The following is a 17,196-nucleotide window of genomic DNA, read 5'->3' on the forward strand; positions in this document are numbered from 1 at the left end:
GGTGTTAAAGGGAACCTGCCAGTAGAAGTGTACCTAATACACCACTACCAGTATGCTGTCAAGCAGATGAACACCTTTGGGATCATGTTTATTTCATGGTCCAGTGTGGTGGCATCATCTAGAAAGTCAACTTTGAAGTGAGATGAAAATTAGATGTATAAAGTCATGCAGGTGGAGAGTTTTGTGCTGAAGTCAAGCTCTCCCCACCTCATACGCCCCCTTTGCTGTGATTGACACCTCTACATTCAAGAACAGCAGAACCATCTCTCCTGAATTCTGGTGAATGATGTCAATCACAGAAGCAGGGGGTTTTCTGAGGCAGATAGAGCTTAACTTCAGTGCTTTGCCCACCACCTCCATGATTTTTTACAACCAATTTACATTTCTCTTCAAAGTTGATTTTCTGCGTTATGCCACCTCACTTGGCAAAGAAAGAAACCTGATTTGAGAGGTGTTACTCTGCATCTCAACATACTAGGAGTCATTTATTAGGTCAATTTCTGCGGACAGGTTCCCTTTAAAGGCACAAGCGGATAACAAATGAGCTGCACTGTGAGGCATTGGAGTGAAAATGATCTGACAGGTTCCTATTAAAAAATATATATATTGCAGACATGAACTCATACTGAGAACGTAGGTTGTCATTTTCTTGCATCTTTAACTGGTTAAATACTATTTTTATCACATGGAATTGTTTTCACCTGCAATATGCCTTTTAAATGGTATTCCCATGTCATGTATTTTGAGTCATGCACTCCAGACTCTTGGATACACACACATTGTTAGAAGGGAGGTCTATTCACCTCGATCTCACTAACTCTTAAATGGAGCAGTGGTCAGATAGACCTTGGTTCTCCAGATAGGTGCTGCTCACCTATCAGGTACTTACAAAATATCTTATAGGAAAATAGAGGTGGGACAAACCTTTATATTATATTGTTATACAATATTTACAATGGCTACGGAAAGTATTCAGACCCCTTTAAATTTTTAACTCTTTTTTTTCATTTCAGTCTATTGGTAAAATCAAAAAAGTTAATTTTCGCTCATCTTGACAGAAACAAACTAAAATGGAGATATTTTTGATAATTTATTGAAGAAGAAAAGCTGAAAGATCACAAGATCATAAGTATTTAGGCCCTTTGCTGTGACACTCATATTTAACTCACACTGTGTCCATTTCCTTCTGATCCTCCTTAAGATGGCTCTAATACTTCATTGGAATCCAGCTGTGTTTAGTTAAACTGATTGGAAAGGCACACACCTATCTATATATAACCTCACAGCTCATAGTGCATGTCAGAGCACATAAAAATCATTAGGTCTAGGTAGCTGCCCAAGAAGCTCAGAGACAGAATTGTGGCAAGGCACAGTGGCCATCTTAATCCTTAAATGGAAGAAGTTTAGGACTACCACAACTTCCTCGACCTGGACATCCAGCTAAACTAAGCAATCGTGGTGAGAGAGGTAAAAAAAAAAAGAACCCCAAGATCACTGTGGCTCAGCTACAGAGATGCAGTAAGGAGATGGGAGAAAGTTCCACTACCGCTCTCTACAACAAAAACCACATTTAAAGGACTCCCAGACTAGAAATAAGATTCTCTGATCAATAAGACAAAGACTGAACTTGTTGCTGTTAATTCTAAGAGGTATGTGTGGAGAAAACAAGGCACTGCTCATCACCTGCCAAATCCAACAGTGAAACATGGTGGTAGCAGCATCATGCTATGGGGGTGTTTTTCAGCTACAAGGACAGGACAACAGGTTGCAATTGAAAGAGAGATTAATGTGGCCAAGTATAAAGATATCCTGGATCAAAACCTCTTCCAGTGTTCAGGACCTTAGACTGGGCCGCAGGTTCACCTTCCAACAAGACAATGACCCTTAGCACACAGTTAAATAACAAAGCTGTGGCTTCAGAACAACTCTGTTACCATTCTTGACAGGCCCAGCCACAGCCCTGACCTAAACCCAAATAAGCATCTGGAGAGTCTTGAAAATGGCTTCCACCAACATTCACCATCCATGCTGAGGGAACTGGAGAGGATCTGCAGGGAAGAATAGCAAATCCCCAAATCCAGGTGTGAGAAACTTGTTGCATTATTCCCAATAAGACTTATGGTTGTACTAGCTGAAAAGGTTCCTCTACTAAATACTGAGTAGATGGGCTGAATACTTATGACCATGTAATATTTCAGTTTTTCTTGTTTAATAAATTAGTAAAATATCTACACTTCTGTTTTTTTTGCAAGATGGGGTGCAGAATGTGCATTAAAGGAAACCTACCACCACAAATCTACCTATAAAGGTAGATCGGGTGGTAGGTGAATCAATGGGACGTGAGGATAGCCCTTTTAAGGGGTAATCCTCACGTCCCCGCACTGTTTTATAAACTTTTATTACTTATATATGTTAATTTACTTATGCGGCTACCGGGGCGTGGAGTAGCCGCATCTGAGGTTACACGAGGCGGCTACTCCACGCCCCGGTAGCCACATTACCCCTCCTACTCACCATGTTCGGCGCGCAGCTGCTCGTAGCTGCGCGCCCTCGTCCGCCGATCCTGCCGTCTGCGCTTGCGCAGAACAGCAGGCCCGCACCTGCGCGGTCACTGCTCTGAAGCCGGGGCTGCGCAGGCGCGGGCCTGCTGTTCTGCGCATGCGCAGACGGCAGGATCGGCGGACGAGGGCGCGCAGCTACGAGCAGCTGCGCGCCGAACATGGTGAGTAGGAGGGGTAATGTGGCTACCGGGGCGTGGAGTAGCCGCCTCGTGTAACCTCAGATGCGGCTACTCCACGCCCCGGTAGCCGCATAAGTAAATTAACATATATAAGTAATAAAAGTTTATAAAACAGTGCGGGGACGTGAGGATTACCCCTTAAAAGGGCTATCCTCACGTCCCATTGATTCACCTACCACCCGATCTACCTTTATAGGTAGATTTGTGGTGGTAGGTGCCCTTTAATGTGCAATTTTTTTTTAATTTTTTGATCCAATTTGCTGCAATGAAGCAAAGTAAAAAAATTTAATGGTCTTAATACTTTCCATACCCACTGTATCATGAAACCCAATTTATAGTTTTGTATGTTCACCAATACATAACTCACTATAACATTTCCTGATTCGAAGGCTAAAATATTCTACTCGGAAAGGGCAACAATAGCAGTAATGGTTGTAAGTTTGAAAACCAATGGGCTGCTTTTCCTTCCAGCAATATTAAGGGCAGTGACAGACCTACAGGTAAAACATGTCAGAAAATGTAGAACAGGTGAAGACAAAATAAAACTACATAATATATTAAGATTGGCAAAATGTCAAATTTTAGAGTCAATTAAAGCACTACCTTTTCAAATAATACTGTTCCTATAAGTATACTTCAGCTCAATAATCACATTACACAACCTGTAAAGATTTAATGATTGTTTAATGCTGCTGTCAAATTTGGCCAACTTTCCTCACTGGCTCATTTCATCACTATTAGGGTATCTTTCACATTGGCTTTGGTTTTCATATCCGGAGTTCCAGAGATTTCCACGGATGGCTCACAAAGCTGTTGATTTCTATGGGTGTTTTTGCATTGGTTTGTATTTTCACTGATCCATTGGAAAAAATGCATGAAACATGTCCTATTTTCTCACAGATGTGGATCATAAAACGCAATAAAGGTCTATGGGTCCACAAAAAAACTGATGAAACATCCATTTTTTATTTCACTGATGAGGCTGAAAAACCAGGTGTGATGTTTTCAAAGCAATGTTAAACCTTCAGTTATTGTTTGTGGCCACGGAGACAAAAGAGAAGAAAAATGTAGACACAACGCAAAATATGCGCAACTGATGCTGAGCACCAAAGGCAATGTGAAAGAGCCCTTAGACTTTGATTTTTCCACCCTCTAGTAATAAATATCATATCACATCCATTTAATTGCACACAAATAAAATATCATTTAAATAGTCTAATATGGTATTTATAATTGATAAAAAAAAAAACCCTTAGTGGCAAGTAATTGGCTCCAAGTAAAATTTCGCTTTGCTGGATTTTTGGGCCCATTTTATATCAGACCAATGACCAACTAGACTACTAGACAATCATCTGATACTCTTGTGGGCTAGTCCAGCCCAGCTTACTTGAAGCTAGCAGCAGAAAATGGTTGATTCCAGGCGTGAAGTGAAACTTCAATGCATATTCACTTACAGTCTTCTTCAGGAAGAATGCTGAATTACAGGATGATAATGAAACAGAGGCAAATGGTTTACATTAATTAAACGTCCCCTTATCGCCATCAACAGAATGGTTGTCTTCACCATAAAATACATTCCATAAATGTGATACATTTGTTACCTCTTATTTGTAAGTATATTATTGTTCTCTATATTTAGTCATTTATTTATTCATTCATCCATTCAACTCAGACCCATATCTCATCCCATGCACGGAGCACATTCATTACAAAATACATCATGGTCTTTGATCTTTGTAAACTCTTGTAAAAAATATACAGAGTGAAGATTGACACCTAAAAATAGCTACTCATCTTCACAAACAGTTTTAAGCACAGAGTCCTCTCCTAGGATTTTACACAGTTCATTCAACCTCAGCTGCATTTTAGGTATTCCAGCAAGCTGAGACTCAAGTCTTTGTTTTTCTTCACTTAGTGATAAACGTGTAGCGGTATCCAGTTGTTCAAACCGCCATCCACCTTCTCCATCAAACTGCAACAGATGAGTGTGGTATTTCCTGTACAAATACAATGAACGCATATTGTGAGAAAAATTATTCCATTCACCATAGAAACAAAAAGTCAAATAAAACATTTATATTTATTTTATTTATTCTTTCTCATCATAACTGAATATATCCACACCCGCTATATTATTTCCTAATCCAATAACACAACTTTATTTTACACACTTCATATACAACTCATGGAGAGCATGCAAACAGTAGTGGAAATACAAAAACAAATAATAGATGGATTACATTTTTTTATTTCTGATTTTTTTTCCTGGCGGCCCTCTGGATTCATAAACTTTTAAAAGCGCACCTGTCAACATGAATGTGATTTTTAGCTGATGGCAGGTTCCAATAGTATATGATATGCTGATTCTGACTAATTTCAGTAGTTTATAATAGTTTGATTCACATTACCTGGCTCCCTGCATGTGGTCAGTCTGGAAAGGGGGGATGGGGGGATGCGGATGAGAAGGTATTTGCATCTGTATCTGTTTTAATTTCATTTGAATTTAATTTGATTTCACTGGTTGTACTTGACTGATATTTCATCTTTTTTGTATGCTTTTTGGTTTGAAGTTAAGTGAGTGCCTTTTTAGAGACGCTCTAGCAATCCCTCATATTATTCAAATGAATTATATTCAACAGGGTATCTGAAAAGTATTTACTTTACCACATCAATTTCATCAGCTTTCTCCCATACTCTTAAACTTAATATTTTTGCCATTTGCCTTAATCAGCAATGACATCTAGGGCTACTTCTTATCGGGGTTTTCAAAAACCATAAAACCTTAAAAACTTCCTACTAAGGTATAATTTAACAAAAGGAATATTCCACTGCTGCTCCAAGGCCAATGCTCTTCTGGTCGCCTGCTGGTCTCTGTCTACTGAACTCTAGGAACTACACAATTTGTTGATGTGTGACCACAACAGCCAATCACTAGCTGTAGTGGTAAAGGGTCAATCATACTGACATACCACGTTATCATTGCAGCACTATTCTCTTCCAGTAGTGAAAAGGAGTAAATCGTTTCCTCTTTAAAAACCTTGCAATATGTCAATATTACTTAAGCCCAAAAATCACAGGTAAATCTTATACAGATAAAAGGTTAGCACAATGATCTAAATATTAATCATTGTGACCTGGGTAAGTTAGTGGATCAGGTTTTTTTTATATTGTACACTACAAATCCTAAGGCCAATAGAATAGGACATTTAACTGCCTTTAAGTTATCCAATTCTCTCAATCCAGTAGTAGGTGACGCTCCATACTTGAATGTGTCCTGCATCATTCTCAAGAAATCAAAAATTCCAACGGTTTCATTTTCTTAAGACTGAGTTGGTGGAGCTGGAAGAACTTCCCTGTTGCTCCCACATTTAACTATTTATAAAGTATTATCTAAAGTACTAATCTCCTCATACAGAGAAGTCCTGGGCCTGGGTATACTCCATCGGTTTATGCTTTTGCATACATTGCAGCACCAATAGTTTTGGTAACAAGCCAATCCACTAAAAAAATATTACTTACCAAAGAGATGGACGGTGAGTAATGGAGAGGAGGCTTATCCCAGCATCCTTTGCAGCTTGAAATATCTTTCCTTCCACATCTATGCTCACAGCACTTGTGCACTCATCTAGCAATGCATATTGAGGCCTATCGTGAGGAAACAAAATGCATGTAAAAATTTTGCTCACATGGGAATCTCATTACTGTATATCATACTCAAGGACACATTTCAAAATGTATAAAGCTTTGAAACATGAAAAATGTCTTCAAAGGAGTCAAAAAAGTAAAAAAAAAAATTAAATAGAGCAAATTGCTTCAAATAAGTAAATGTAGTCACATGCTATAACCATGTACCTGCATCCTCCAGGGTAGGCTACTTGCTCTGGTTAACCAGTTAGAGGCCATAGAGTATAAAGCTCCTTCTCCTACCATGTTGCAGGGTTGTTTCCATGCAAGAAAAGGTATAAATGGTTTACAACCACTACTTTCTTCTACTTTCACACTATAGAGTACTAGATAGTCTGAGAGTGCCCTTGCCTTTTTCTGGCTTTTCTGTTGGTCAGCCGTATGTTATTGTTCGATACATCTGGCATATCAGAAGTTAAGCTTCATAAGTTTTATTGTGACTTTTTGTCAAAAAGTTGCACAAAGCTCCCAATCTACTCCAAGCCTATGCCTAGTGGTGACTGGATGTGTTCTTGCGCCGACATTTGCCACTTTTGTGCAACCTTTTCTTAAAAAACATCTGGAATCAGGTGATAACTCAGGAAACACAGCAGACATGAGTATTATGCAGGGAATGCAGTAGGTACTTTTGGTGATCATATAGTGTAAATGTTCCCCAAGGGTTTAACATCATGGGCTACATATGAGATAACAATAAACAAAAAAAAAAGTTTGCGATGGAATATCTTGTGAAAAATACATAGGATCGAAAAACTAAAAATATACAGGTCAAACCTCTCTCTGTCCTGTTTCCTCTGCAACAATAAAAGAAGTTTACTGAACATTACTCTGAATTATTACTGAATTATTACTTTTATATCAGATTGATATTACTTGTTAGATGTGCACCCTGGAATAGTCTTGCTCCCTGAATGATACACACCTAAAACTACAGAGGTGGCACATATGCCAGTTTTCCGCTATATGCCTGTTGAATGGGAATTCACACTGCAGTGTGAGCAGTGCCGACTATTGTATCTTACTTTCCATTGAACACTGCTCTACTGTACAATACTTATTCATTGTAGACGCATGTCCAGACAGCTTACAGTCAGACCCTGAAGAGGTCTGACTGCAGAAGATGTCAGGCAGCACGGGGGCACTTGGCAGACCTCGGGGTTGCCCGGTAAGCGACACGGGGGATCCGATCCATAGGGGGAAGACCCTTACACGCCCCGGTCACTTGCGGGTGATAGAGTGCGGGGTCAGCTGTAATATACAGCTGACAGCCACTGCTTCTGGTGCCAACTCCGTTCATGAGCCGGTGCCAGAAGCGGGACGTTATAGAACGTCTTCCCGCAGGGTCGTCTTCCCGCAGGGGGTTAAGGGTTTAGAAAAAAAATAACCAAGACAATCCATTTTAGCAACCACCTCACACTTTGCTTAGAAAAACCCTAACAGTAAATGTTAAAGTGCATCCACAGGCCCCAAATAACCAGGGTAAAAATTGTGTCCTTTTTGCCACCATGGGGGCATCACTACCCAAAGGAAGCTGGTTGTTTTCTGCCCGGCACCTTATTTTATCTGAAGATTATATGGCCGATCTCATTGATGATGTAAGGTGTAATCTTAGTTTTTCTACAGAATATAAGTAGTGATCACTTAATTACTTGCAGCAATACTTAGGTTATCTATTCATTTGCATACCCTATGGAATTCTAAATCATGTGCTTTTTTTATAAGTGTAATCACTTTCTTCATTTATGTTTTCAATATTTTATATAAGTCTGATTTATCTACAATGGCACTTATGAGATGACAAATACTTAACGCTTTAAAGATACAAAATATAACAGATTTAGTAATAGCACTGTGTCATTTTTATGTGGTAGGATAACGGCCCTGGTAGTTTACATGTATTTTGATAACTTTTAAATTCCCTCTCTTTAGGCAAGCCTATAACACTTGATAACCGCATTAAACTTCAACTCTCTTTACTAACCCATCCTGTGTCCTGCTCTCGTCTGTTATCCGGCAAACACCAGATACTAAGCTCCAGACTTCTCTGCAGTGCCAATTGCTTTGGACTTTGTATATAAGATGGCGGCTGATGACTGGTTCAAGCCACAGAATTTATATTTATACAGTTTATTTTACTTGATTCTCTTATAAAGAATGGCTGGACCATTATACAAACTGCTATACCTCTTGTGTCACCCCCTTTATCCTCATAGAATTTAAGCTTACGAGCAGGGCCCTCACTGCTATTGTTCCATATGCTGTTTGTACTCCTGAATGTCTTATTTTATGTCCTCTATGATTTGTAAAGCGCTACAGAATATGATGGAGCTATTTAAATAAAGATTATTATTATTATTATTAACTGCATGAGCCAGAATGTACAGGGTGCTTCAATATCCATTCCAATTCTCCGTTTCCACTACAAAAGGGAAAATGGCTACAAGCTAATGACACATTTATGATTAATCAGGGCATAAATCGGGTGCACAAAGCTGGCAATCTTTTGGCTATGTTCCTGTCTCATTTTTTAGATAGGTTCATAGTTTACGCCAGGACAGCTCCCAGCGCAAAACATTGCTGAACATGTCCATATACCTATACTGGCAAATGGAGGGATGCTCTTTGCCTCCGCCTGCTCAGAATATAGTGCGTTCAGCAGGAGACACTGGGTTGAAAAAAGGTAGCAAGCTGCCTTTTCCCATCCTTCTTCCAGCTGTAGAGTGATGTATATGCCATAATAGCCTATAGGGGCAGATGCAACTTTTTTGCATTCATTCCTGGACGACTCTATGAGTTAGGGAATATCTCCAGTGATGTAACTGTCCATATAAAGAGGAGCAGTCAATGAATGGCTGCTGCCAATGTTCACTTCTACCCCCGCTTCAGGGGGAAAGGATGGATAGGAGCCCACAGTAGGATACCGTATGTCTTAACCCTATGTTGAAAGAACACATCAAAAATCCACCTGACATATCCAACAAGGTAAAAATAAATAAAAACTATTTTCTTCCACGTGTCTTTTTTCCTATTTAAATATTTTATATTTTCAGATAACACTTCCAATACTGGGTGTTATGTTTCTTACATAAACAACAATATGATCATTACAATATCCTTTTTCTATTATATAGACAAGAATGTAACAAGGTTACAAGGTTTTACCATATTCAACCCCAATGCAGATCGTACACATGTCTTGAAAAAACATTTCTGGTCTGAAGGTAACCTGGTCTATGACATACATCTATAACCACTCATACTTAAGTGGTGCACAGACCTGATATTTTATTATTAAATATTAAACCATTACCCATATTATATATTAACCATTGTGTATTTCTTGTAATAAATGTGCTAAAAGCAACATATTACTCTTACTTGTGGTAGAACATCCGTGCCATACCCATCCTTTGCTTCTCGCCTCCTGACAAAACATCTTTCCAGTCTGAGATAGCATCCCAACCTGTATATAAAGATTATACGAATTTAGCCATATATTCATAATAACACTCTTCATACCTATTGCTTTAAGCCAATCTCACTTGATGAAGAATGTAACTCATAAGTAAATATTGATTTACTCCATATTTTATCTTCTCATTTTTGTTCATGTCTCTACATTTTCATATTACTATCCCATATTTGTTATGGCCCCTGTGTCTAGAGCTGTGGGTCACAAATGCCCAGGAGCATAGTCCATTTCCCCAGATCCTTTAGCTTTAGGGAGGCAGAATTAATTATTCTATTAACTGGCACTCAAAAAGTGGTTTCTGCCACCAGTATTGGACAGATTTATAGGAAGTCATAACTAGTGTGCAACATTCATGTCACAACAGAGGAGCATTAAAAAAAACACCTGACTTGACAACACCTGACATACATTTAAGTCACAATGAAATTAAAGGAAATCTACCGTTTGTTTTCATGCATTGTAAACCAAGCATTTTTGAGAATGCTGTAGCTAAACTGATGTAGAAACATATCTTGTTTAATCCCTGATCTGAGTGGTTTTTCTGAAAAAAAAAAACCAATTATAGAATTATGATAATAAAGCTCAGTCGCTCCTTTGGCTGCCCCGGCGCTTCTACTCATCCTAATTATGCACTTGTCCAGCCTTGTCCTGGCCAGCATAAGCAGAATACATCATCACTGTGTTGTCCCTGACATTCAGAAGTAATCGATCACTGCACCATCCACCAGCTGCTGTTTACGAGTCATCCAGCTCAGGTTGATAAGTCCTGTCTGGACAGTTCAGGAAGCTCTGTGAAACACAGCAGCCAGTATGAACCCAGCTTTCACAAGCTGAATGTTATAATTGTTTTTGGAGCAAAACCACTCGGATCAGTGTTTAAACAAGATATGTTTCTGCATCAGTGTAACTACATCATTCTCAAGGTATGTTTAGTTCACAATTCATAAAAACAAATGGTAGATTTCCTTTAAGCCTATATGGAGAGAGCTCATGAGCACTGGACACATTTATTGGAAGATAGGAAAACATGTACCTCCTTCTCTTTGCACAATATGATTCAGATGTACAATATCAAGAATACGCTCAAGATCTTCATCTTGATATCCTTTTTCATGCATATCATCCACTGAGTCAGGATAGATTACTTGGTCCCTCAATGTTCCAATTGACATATATGGCCTGAAAAATATGGTTGGTTATACATGTAATAACATATATAAATTGCTAGGTGATGTAAATGGCTATTCCTACACATAAGAACACAACATTAAACTGCACTGATCTTTTGGGGATTTTAAACATTACCAAATAGCTTAATTAGTGTTCAGTGTATTTCAACAGTGTTCTTACCAGGTTACTGATATTATAGTGTGTGCCGATGTGGCTGACCTCACAAAGACTGTGACAGACCAGGACCTGATGTCGGAGCCGCGATGGATGCCGGGGAGCGTCAGAAGGTGAGTTCACTTTTTGTTTTTTTCCTTGACTTGAGTATAAGCCGAGTTAGGGTTTTTCAGCACATTTTTTGTGCTGAAAAACTAGGCTTATACTTGAGTGAATATATATATATATATATGTATATATTTGTAGACTTCTGATATACGGTATTGAATATTTATTTATAGAAAGCATAATACAATCAGCCTGACATAATATTTTAATATTATAATAATTTCAATAAAGTACCTTTTTCATTACCCCCAAACTAAATTTCCAAGCAATATTAGTAAAACTAAAGTAAGACCCACCTTTGGGGTATATAAAACATCTTTTCTGGTGGAGGTTTATACAATACACCTTCGTACACCGGCCACAAACCCCCTAAAATTCTGAATAAAGAACTTTTTCCACAACCATTGGGACCAGTGATGAGAAGATGCATTCCTTCCTTTACCTAAGTAGAAAAGTCAAAGTGAGAAATACTGTTAAAGGGGTTATCCAAATATTATAAACATTTAGCAGGTGGGCTGGGGAGGGCTTTTAAAAAAATAAACCTTTATTCCTCTCCTCCAGCATTTCCGGTGCCCCGCGCCTCAGTCTGTTAGAGCCATGCCCCTGTTTATTTACAGGAGCACGACAGCTCCGCTCTGGGAACATCCGGCAGCCTGGCACGACCACCTGTCTCCTGTCTCAGTGCCTGATACAGTGCTGGGACATGGGGAACAGTCCTGATGGCAGGACAGTGGCCATGGAAGTTGGAACCCACTAAGGAGTGCCTAACAATTCACTTGCTGAATCAACTAGGCCTCTAAATGGATAGTACTAACACAAAAAATTATTTTGACCACTAAAGAAATTTCTTTAGTCACCATATTCAAAAGAACTGCTCATTACTTTTGTACGAGGGATTGTCCATCTAATGGTAGGAGGTGGTTGGATTGTCAGTTTAGGACATGGTCAGAAGTTGGAGTCATAGATCATATAATGACATATTTGATATCTAACACTGACACCTGAGATTGACACCTGACTTTCTTCAGAGATCAGAATATGTGTATTGGATATACTGCATCTACTACCTGCAAATTGCAAGACCTACCGGTAACACCCACCGAATGGTGCTAGCACCGATCGCGGTTGTTTTCCCGCCGATCGCCGCCCGAAATGCTGCTGGCGAATTCAAAAAGATGGGGCCGCCATTTTGCCGTGGATCGGCGCTCCCCGTAACGTCATCGGGGAGCGCGCGATCCATCTTCCGAAGACCCGAGGCTGACTTGTATTAACCCAATCATTACAATGTGCTATCAGCACATTGTAATGAGTGAGGAGGAAAATCCCCATATACTGCCATACTGTATATTAAAAAAATCAAAAAGTGATCAAAAGGTAGCACAGTCCTAAAAATGATAGCAATGAAAACGCCATCAAAAGTCGCAAAAATTACACCACCCACAGCTCCGTACACCGAAGTATGAAAAAGTTATTAGCGCCAGAAGATGGCAAAATAAAAAAATAAAAAACTTTTGTACAGGTTTTAACTTTTGTAAATGTACGAAAACATTATAAAACCTATACAAATTTGGTATCTCCATGATCGCACCAACCCAAAGAATAAACTATATGTGTCATTTTGGGAGCACATTGAAATCCGTAAAATCCAAACCAAAAAACGGCGCAAATGCTTTTTTTCACCATTTTCACTGTATTTGGAATTTTTTTCCTGCTTCCCAGTACACGACATGGAAAATTAAATACCATCACTATGGAGTGCAATTTGTTATGCAGAAAACAAGCCATCACAGAGCTCTTTACGTGAAAAAATAAAAAAGTAAAAATTTGTAAAGGTGGGGAGTGAAAAATGGAAGTGAAAAAACTAAAAAGGGCCAGGTCGTTAAAGAGTTAAATACCCAACAGCACCATGCTGTCTGTTTTATTCCATAAAAGGTAAAAGTGCACATCCACAACTGAAAATTTAAATTTCATTTTAAGACTCCATTCTGAAATTACCTAAATGAATAGTTTTGCAAATTAAATAGTAATTAGTGCATTGATTAGAAACAGCTAACGTCTAAATGTAAATTACAAGGAAAGTACTGTAATTGTCTTTAATTGCATGTAGTGACTATGTCATTACTACGCCCACTGATTTTGGAAATAGAATGTTCTAGACAATTGCTACATAAACACTTGCCTGAGTGCTCGCAACTGAACTGATATGTTAGGAATTAGAATTCTGTTTTCTAAGCAATTTCTTTAATAACATATGTAATGGGCATAGACGTATGGGATTTGGTTCTCTGTTTCCCTATGATGCATGATTCAAACAATGGACATAGACTAGGAAATAATGGCATCCATAGAAGAGTAGTAAGGTGAAAACCAACATCCAAGCGAGAGGCTTAGCCAAAATTTTCACAAAATACCCTCAAATCTTTTTAATTGCATCAAATGTGAAACATTTTAAAGGTTCAGATCTTTACTAAGCTAACACATAGGGGCACATTTACTTACCCCTCCCGTCGCTATCCCCGCCACGTGTTGTCCAATTTCCTGCATGTGTCGCTTCCCCCGCTGAGGTCCATCGGAGTTCACCATCTTCTTCCCGGTGTATGTAAGTGCTGATGTTGCGACACAATTTCCTTTTTAAATTCCACGGTTTGTCCGAATCAGTCGGGTTGTCCGACGTCTGCGCCCCCCGATTTGTGCCGCATGCAAGACGGCGCCGATGCGACACAATCTGATTGCGTGCGTCAAAAAGCCCTTTTAAATGCGGCGCAAATCGGAAACCGTCGGAAAAACCCGACGAAAATGGACCCTTAGTAAATGAACCACATAATTTCACAACAAGAACATTATACAGAGAAACAGATTGTATATGAAGTGCACACTGTTTTTCTTTCTCTTATATTAAAGCATATTAATTGCTACTTGATAATCTGAAAAAACTATGACAGATATATAAATAAAACAGAATGAATGGGCCACATTTACTAAGAGTTTGCACTGCTTTGCGACGCACTTTTTTCAAACTGTGCCGGTTCTTCAATGGTAAAATGGCTTGCACAGGTATTTTAGTGACAGGTGCGTTGCGATTGTGTCGCATGTGACACTTTTTTTGGCTTCCATGTGACACTAATTGGGGGGGGCGTGCGGTCTGACTGGTTCAGACTGAGCATGGGATTTAACTTTTAAATTGTGTCGCAAGCCCAAGCACTTAGATCCACCATTAAAAAGATGGTGAACTATGTCGGACCTGAGGAGGAATGTGAGGAATGTGCGAAACATTCATGCGCACAATTTTAGTGAATCGTGGCACAGTGCATTAGTCTGACTAGTCTGACTTAGTTCTATGAACTCCGGTAACTGGGTAAGCAAATGTGCGCCAATACAGCTCTGTAGGATATAATTTACACATATTTAAGCTTATTTTCAGGGCGCATTCACACTGCCTTTAACCGGCGTATCGTAGCACGGCGGGCACACAGCGGCACCAGGGAGAGGAGGAGGTGAGCGCTGCTTACCCCCGCCCCTCTCCATAGGAATACACAGCGCACAGGACGGTATCCCGTATAAAGATAGGCCATGTACGCTCTTTCTGCGGGCTACGGAACAATATGGTGCCGCACGTGTATGGCGCCGCAAGGCCATTGAAGTGTATGGGGGGCATATATACGCCGTATATACGTCCCCCGTACGTTCGTGTGAATGTAGCCTTAATGTTAGGCATTTTGAGCGATAAAGAAACAAGTAACTCCTTAACAATTGTTTTCTTTTAGGTAAAATTTAGCTGCTTTATAATTTTCATGCAATGGAGCATGAAAGATTCCATCGCCACAATCTTTTCAAAGCAATTTTATCTTTACACATTATGATTGATATATATATATATTTTTTTTTTTATTTTTTTTTTTTTTAAATCAAACTTATTCTTATTGGTTTTATAGTTTAAAAAAAATACATACAAAAAAGTATCAATACAGTCGATTATGATATTTTTACAACGGTGTAGAATTGTATTACAGATTACAAACAAAATACAAATACTTAAAAAATGATATTTTTAACCGACTCTGATATTCCAAATGAATTTTACAGAACTGGTGTACACTGGTGTCTTTCAAACTAGAACAGTGCAATAGGCCCCTCTTACACGCACGTACTTCATGTGTTTCTGACATGTAGGACTTGTATTGAACACTCGCTCATGGAACCACATTAATTACAGTATTTGCACCAGTTTTAAGTCTGACTCTTCACCGAAAGAACGTGCAAACTGCTTGCAGATGTATTTATAAAGTGTGTTAGTGCTTAGTCACAGTTTGCGCCACATTTATTACTGACGTGCGCCACAATTCTGCAGTATTAACAAAGTGCACCAAAGGCAAACTCCAAAGGCACACTGCACATAGTACAGACAGTTTTCAAAAATGTGGGCCATTATATTCAATGGTCTTTTTCTGATAAATGAGTTTTTTTAATGCTTGTGAAACTCGCAGAATGTTGGACTTATGCAAGTCACATATGTGAAAAACGCTATATACATGTCTTTGGGGACGCACCGAAAACATATTGGTCAAGATTTATGATCGTCACTGATTCATTGTCATAAAAAAGACCACAGTCAACTGTTTTTACTGCAATTTTCATGCATGTGAAGCTCATTGTTCTTTGTGCCTGAACTACTTCTTAATACTTTAGGGGAACCAAACAGAATTCTGGTTTGAGGGGTTGAATAGTAATTGACCCACACTTTTATGTTTAAAATTTATTAAAATTTAACTGAGCAACATAACTTTGTGGTTTGTAAGATTTATGCATCTGTTAATAAATCCTGCTCTTGTTTGAAGTTTGAAGGCTGTAACTTATTTGCTTCTTATCAAACCTGCTAAATCTGCAGGGGGTTGAATACTACTTGTATTCTATAAGCCTATTAGATGACCATTTCTGAGCGGACATGTACTTGAAACACTTTTGTCACTCGGATCAGGAGGTTTTCTTGTTGGTTCCCTGGAGACTAAATGTTGAGCTGTACTCATACATGTGTTACATTCACGTACCGGTCCTCCGCTTATCCAAGATTATCCAGAGATCACATCAGTAAGCGTGGTGGACCATTTGCAAGCGATAGCAGAGTCAAATACGCATTACTCTGAGTCACACCTCGATTGTAGACAAGTAAGGTCTTTTCTTGTTGGATTATGATGTGGAACCAGTGATGTTATGGATTTTTATCCTTACAGATACATTCTGCTTGGCGGTTGCTATGGAACCTCTAGGCATGCGCGTTTACAAACATTGTTATGCTGGCGCTGTGTGGTGAATGTCACTCGGATAATCTTAACTTATTTTATGTATCTACACTTTTTTACACGTGCATATTGCTATGAACTGATATACTTTGTGGGACATATATGTGTAAATGTATATTGTAAGTTTGTTTACACATTTCTTATGTTATTGCTGGCGCCATTTAAGCCCTCCTTGTGACACTGTTTTGCATTGCTTGAGAATGGTTACATTGAGTTAGCTGAAACGTTGCATTGTATCCACATGTGAATATTTGAATTAGACGGAGTGATGCTTTCTGCATTAGATTTGTTTATACATATTATCATAAAAAATAAATACTGCACATTACTACTGTGCAGCTTTACTTACTTTTATATTTAGCTTAGAAACCACAATATCTCCATTTGGGGTAATGATTGGAACATTCTCACAGATGATCCCATGATCTACATCAATAACTTTACCTGTTATAAAATAATTTAACAAAAATAATAACACATTTCTTTATAAATTTGCAGCAATAGCCTATCAATATAGTAGACATCAATTATGAAGACTTCAGATGTCACCG

At 38.8% G+C, this 17,196-nt stretch overlaps 1 protein-coding gene across 3 annotated transcripts in view; it reads right to left on the reverse strand.

The window, feature by feature from the left end:
• Nucleotides 1-2,952: 2,952 nt before the first annotated feature.
• ABCD2 (ATP binding cassette subfamily D member 2) overlaps nt 2,953-17,196 on the reverse strand; it is a 42,632-nt gene continuing 28,388 nt past the window's right edge. For all 3 annotated transcript variants that reach the window (XM_072147121.1, XM_072147122.1, XM_072147120.1), the window contains exons 5-10: nt 16,995-17,089; nt 11,645-11,790; nt 10,930-11,075; nt 9,803-9,887; nt 6,260-6,385; nt 2,953-4,737 (exon numbers count right to left, since the gene is read on the reverse strand). In XM_072147121.1, coding sequence (XP_072003222.1) covers nt 4,527-4,737; nt 6,260-6,385; nt 9,803-9,887; nt 10,930-11,075; nt 11,645-11,790; nt 16,995-17,089 — 809 coding nt within the window. In that variant the 3' untranslated portion in view covers nt 2,953-4,526. The remainder of the gene's footprint in view (nt 4,738-6,259; nt 6,386-9,802; nt 9,888-10,929; nt 11,076-11,644; nt 11,791-16,994; nt 17,090-17,196) is intronic.

Source organism: Engystomops pustulosus, chromosome 4, assembly GCF_040894005.1.
Source record: "Engystomops pustulosus chromosome 4, aEngPut4.maternal, whole genome shotgun sequence".
Classification (NCBI taxonomy): domain Eukaryota; kingdom Metazoa; phylum Chordata; class Amphibia; order Anura; family Leptodactylidae; genus Engystomops; species Engystomops pustulosus.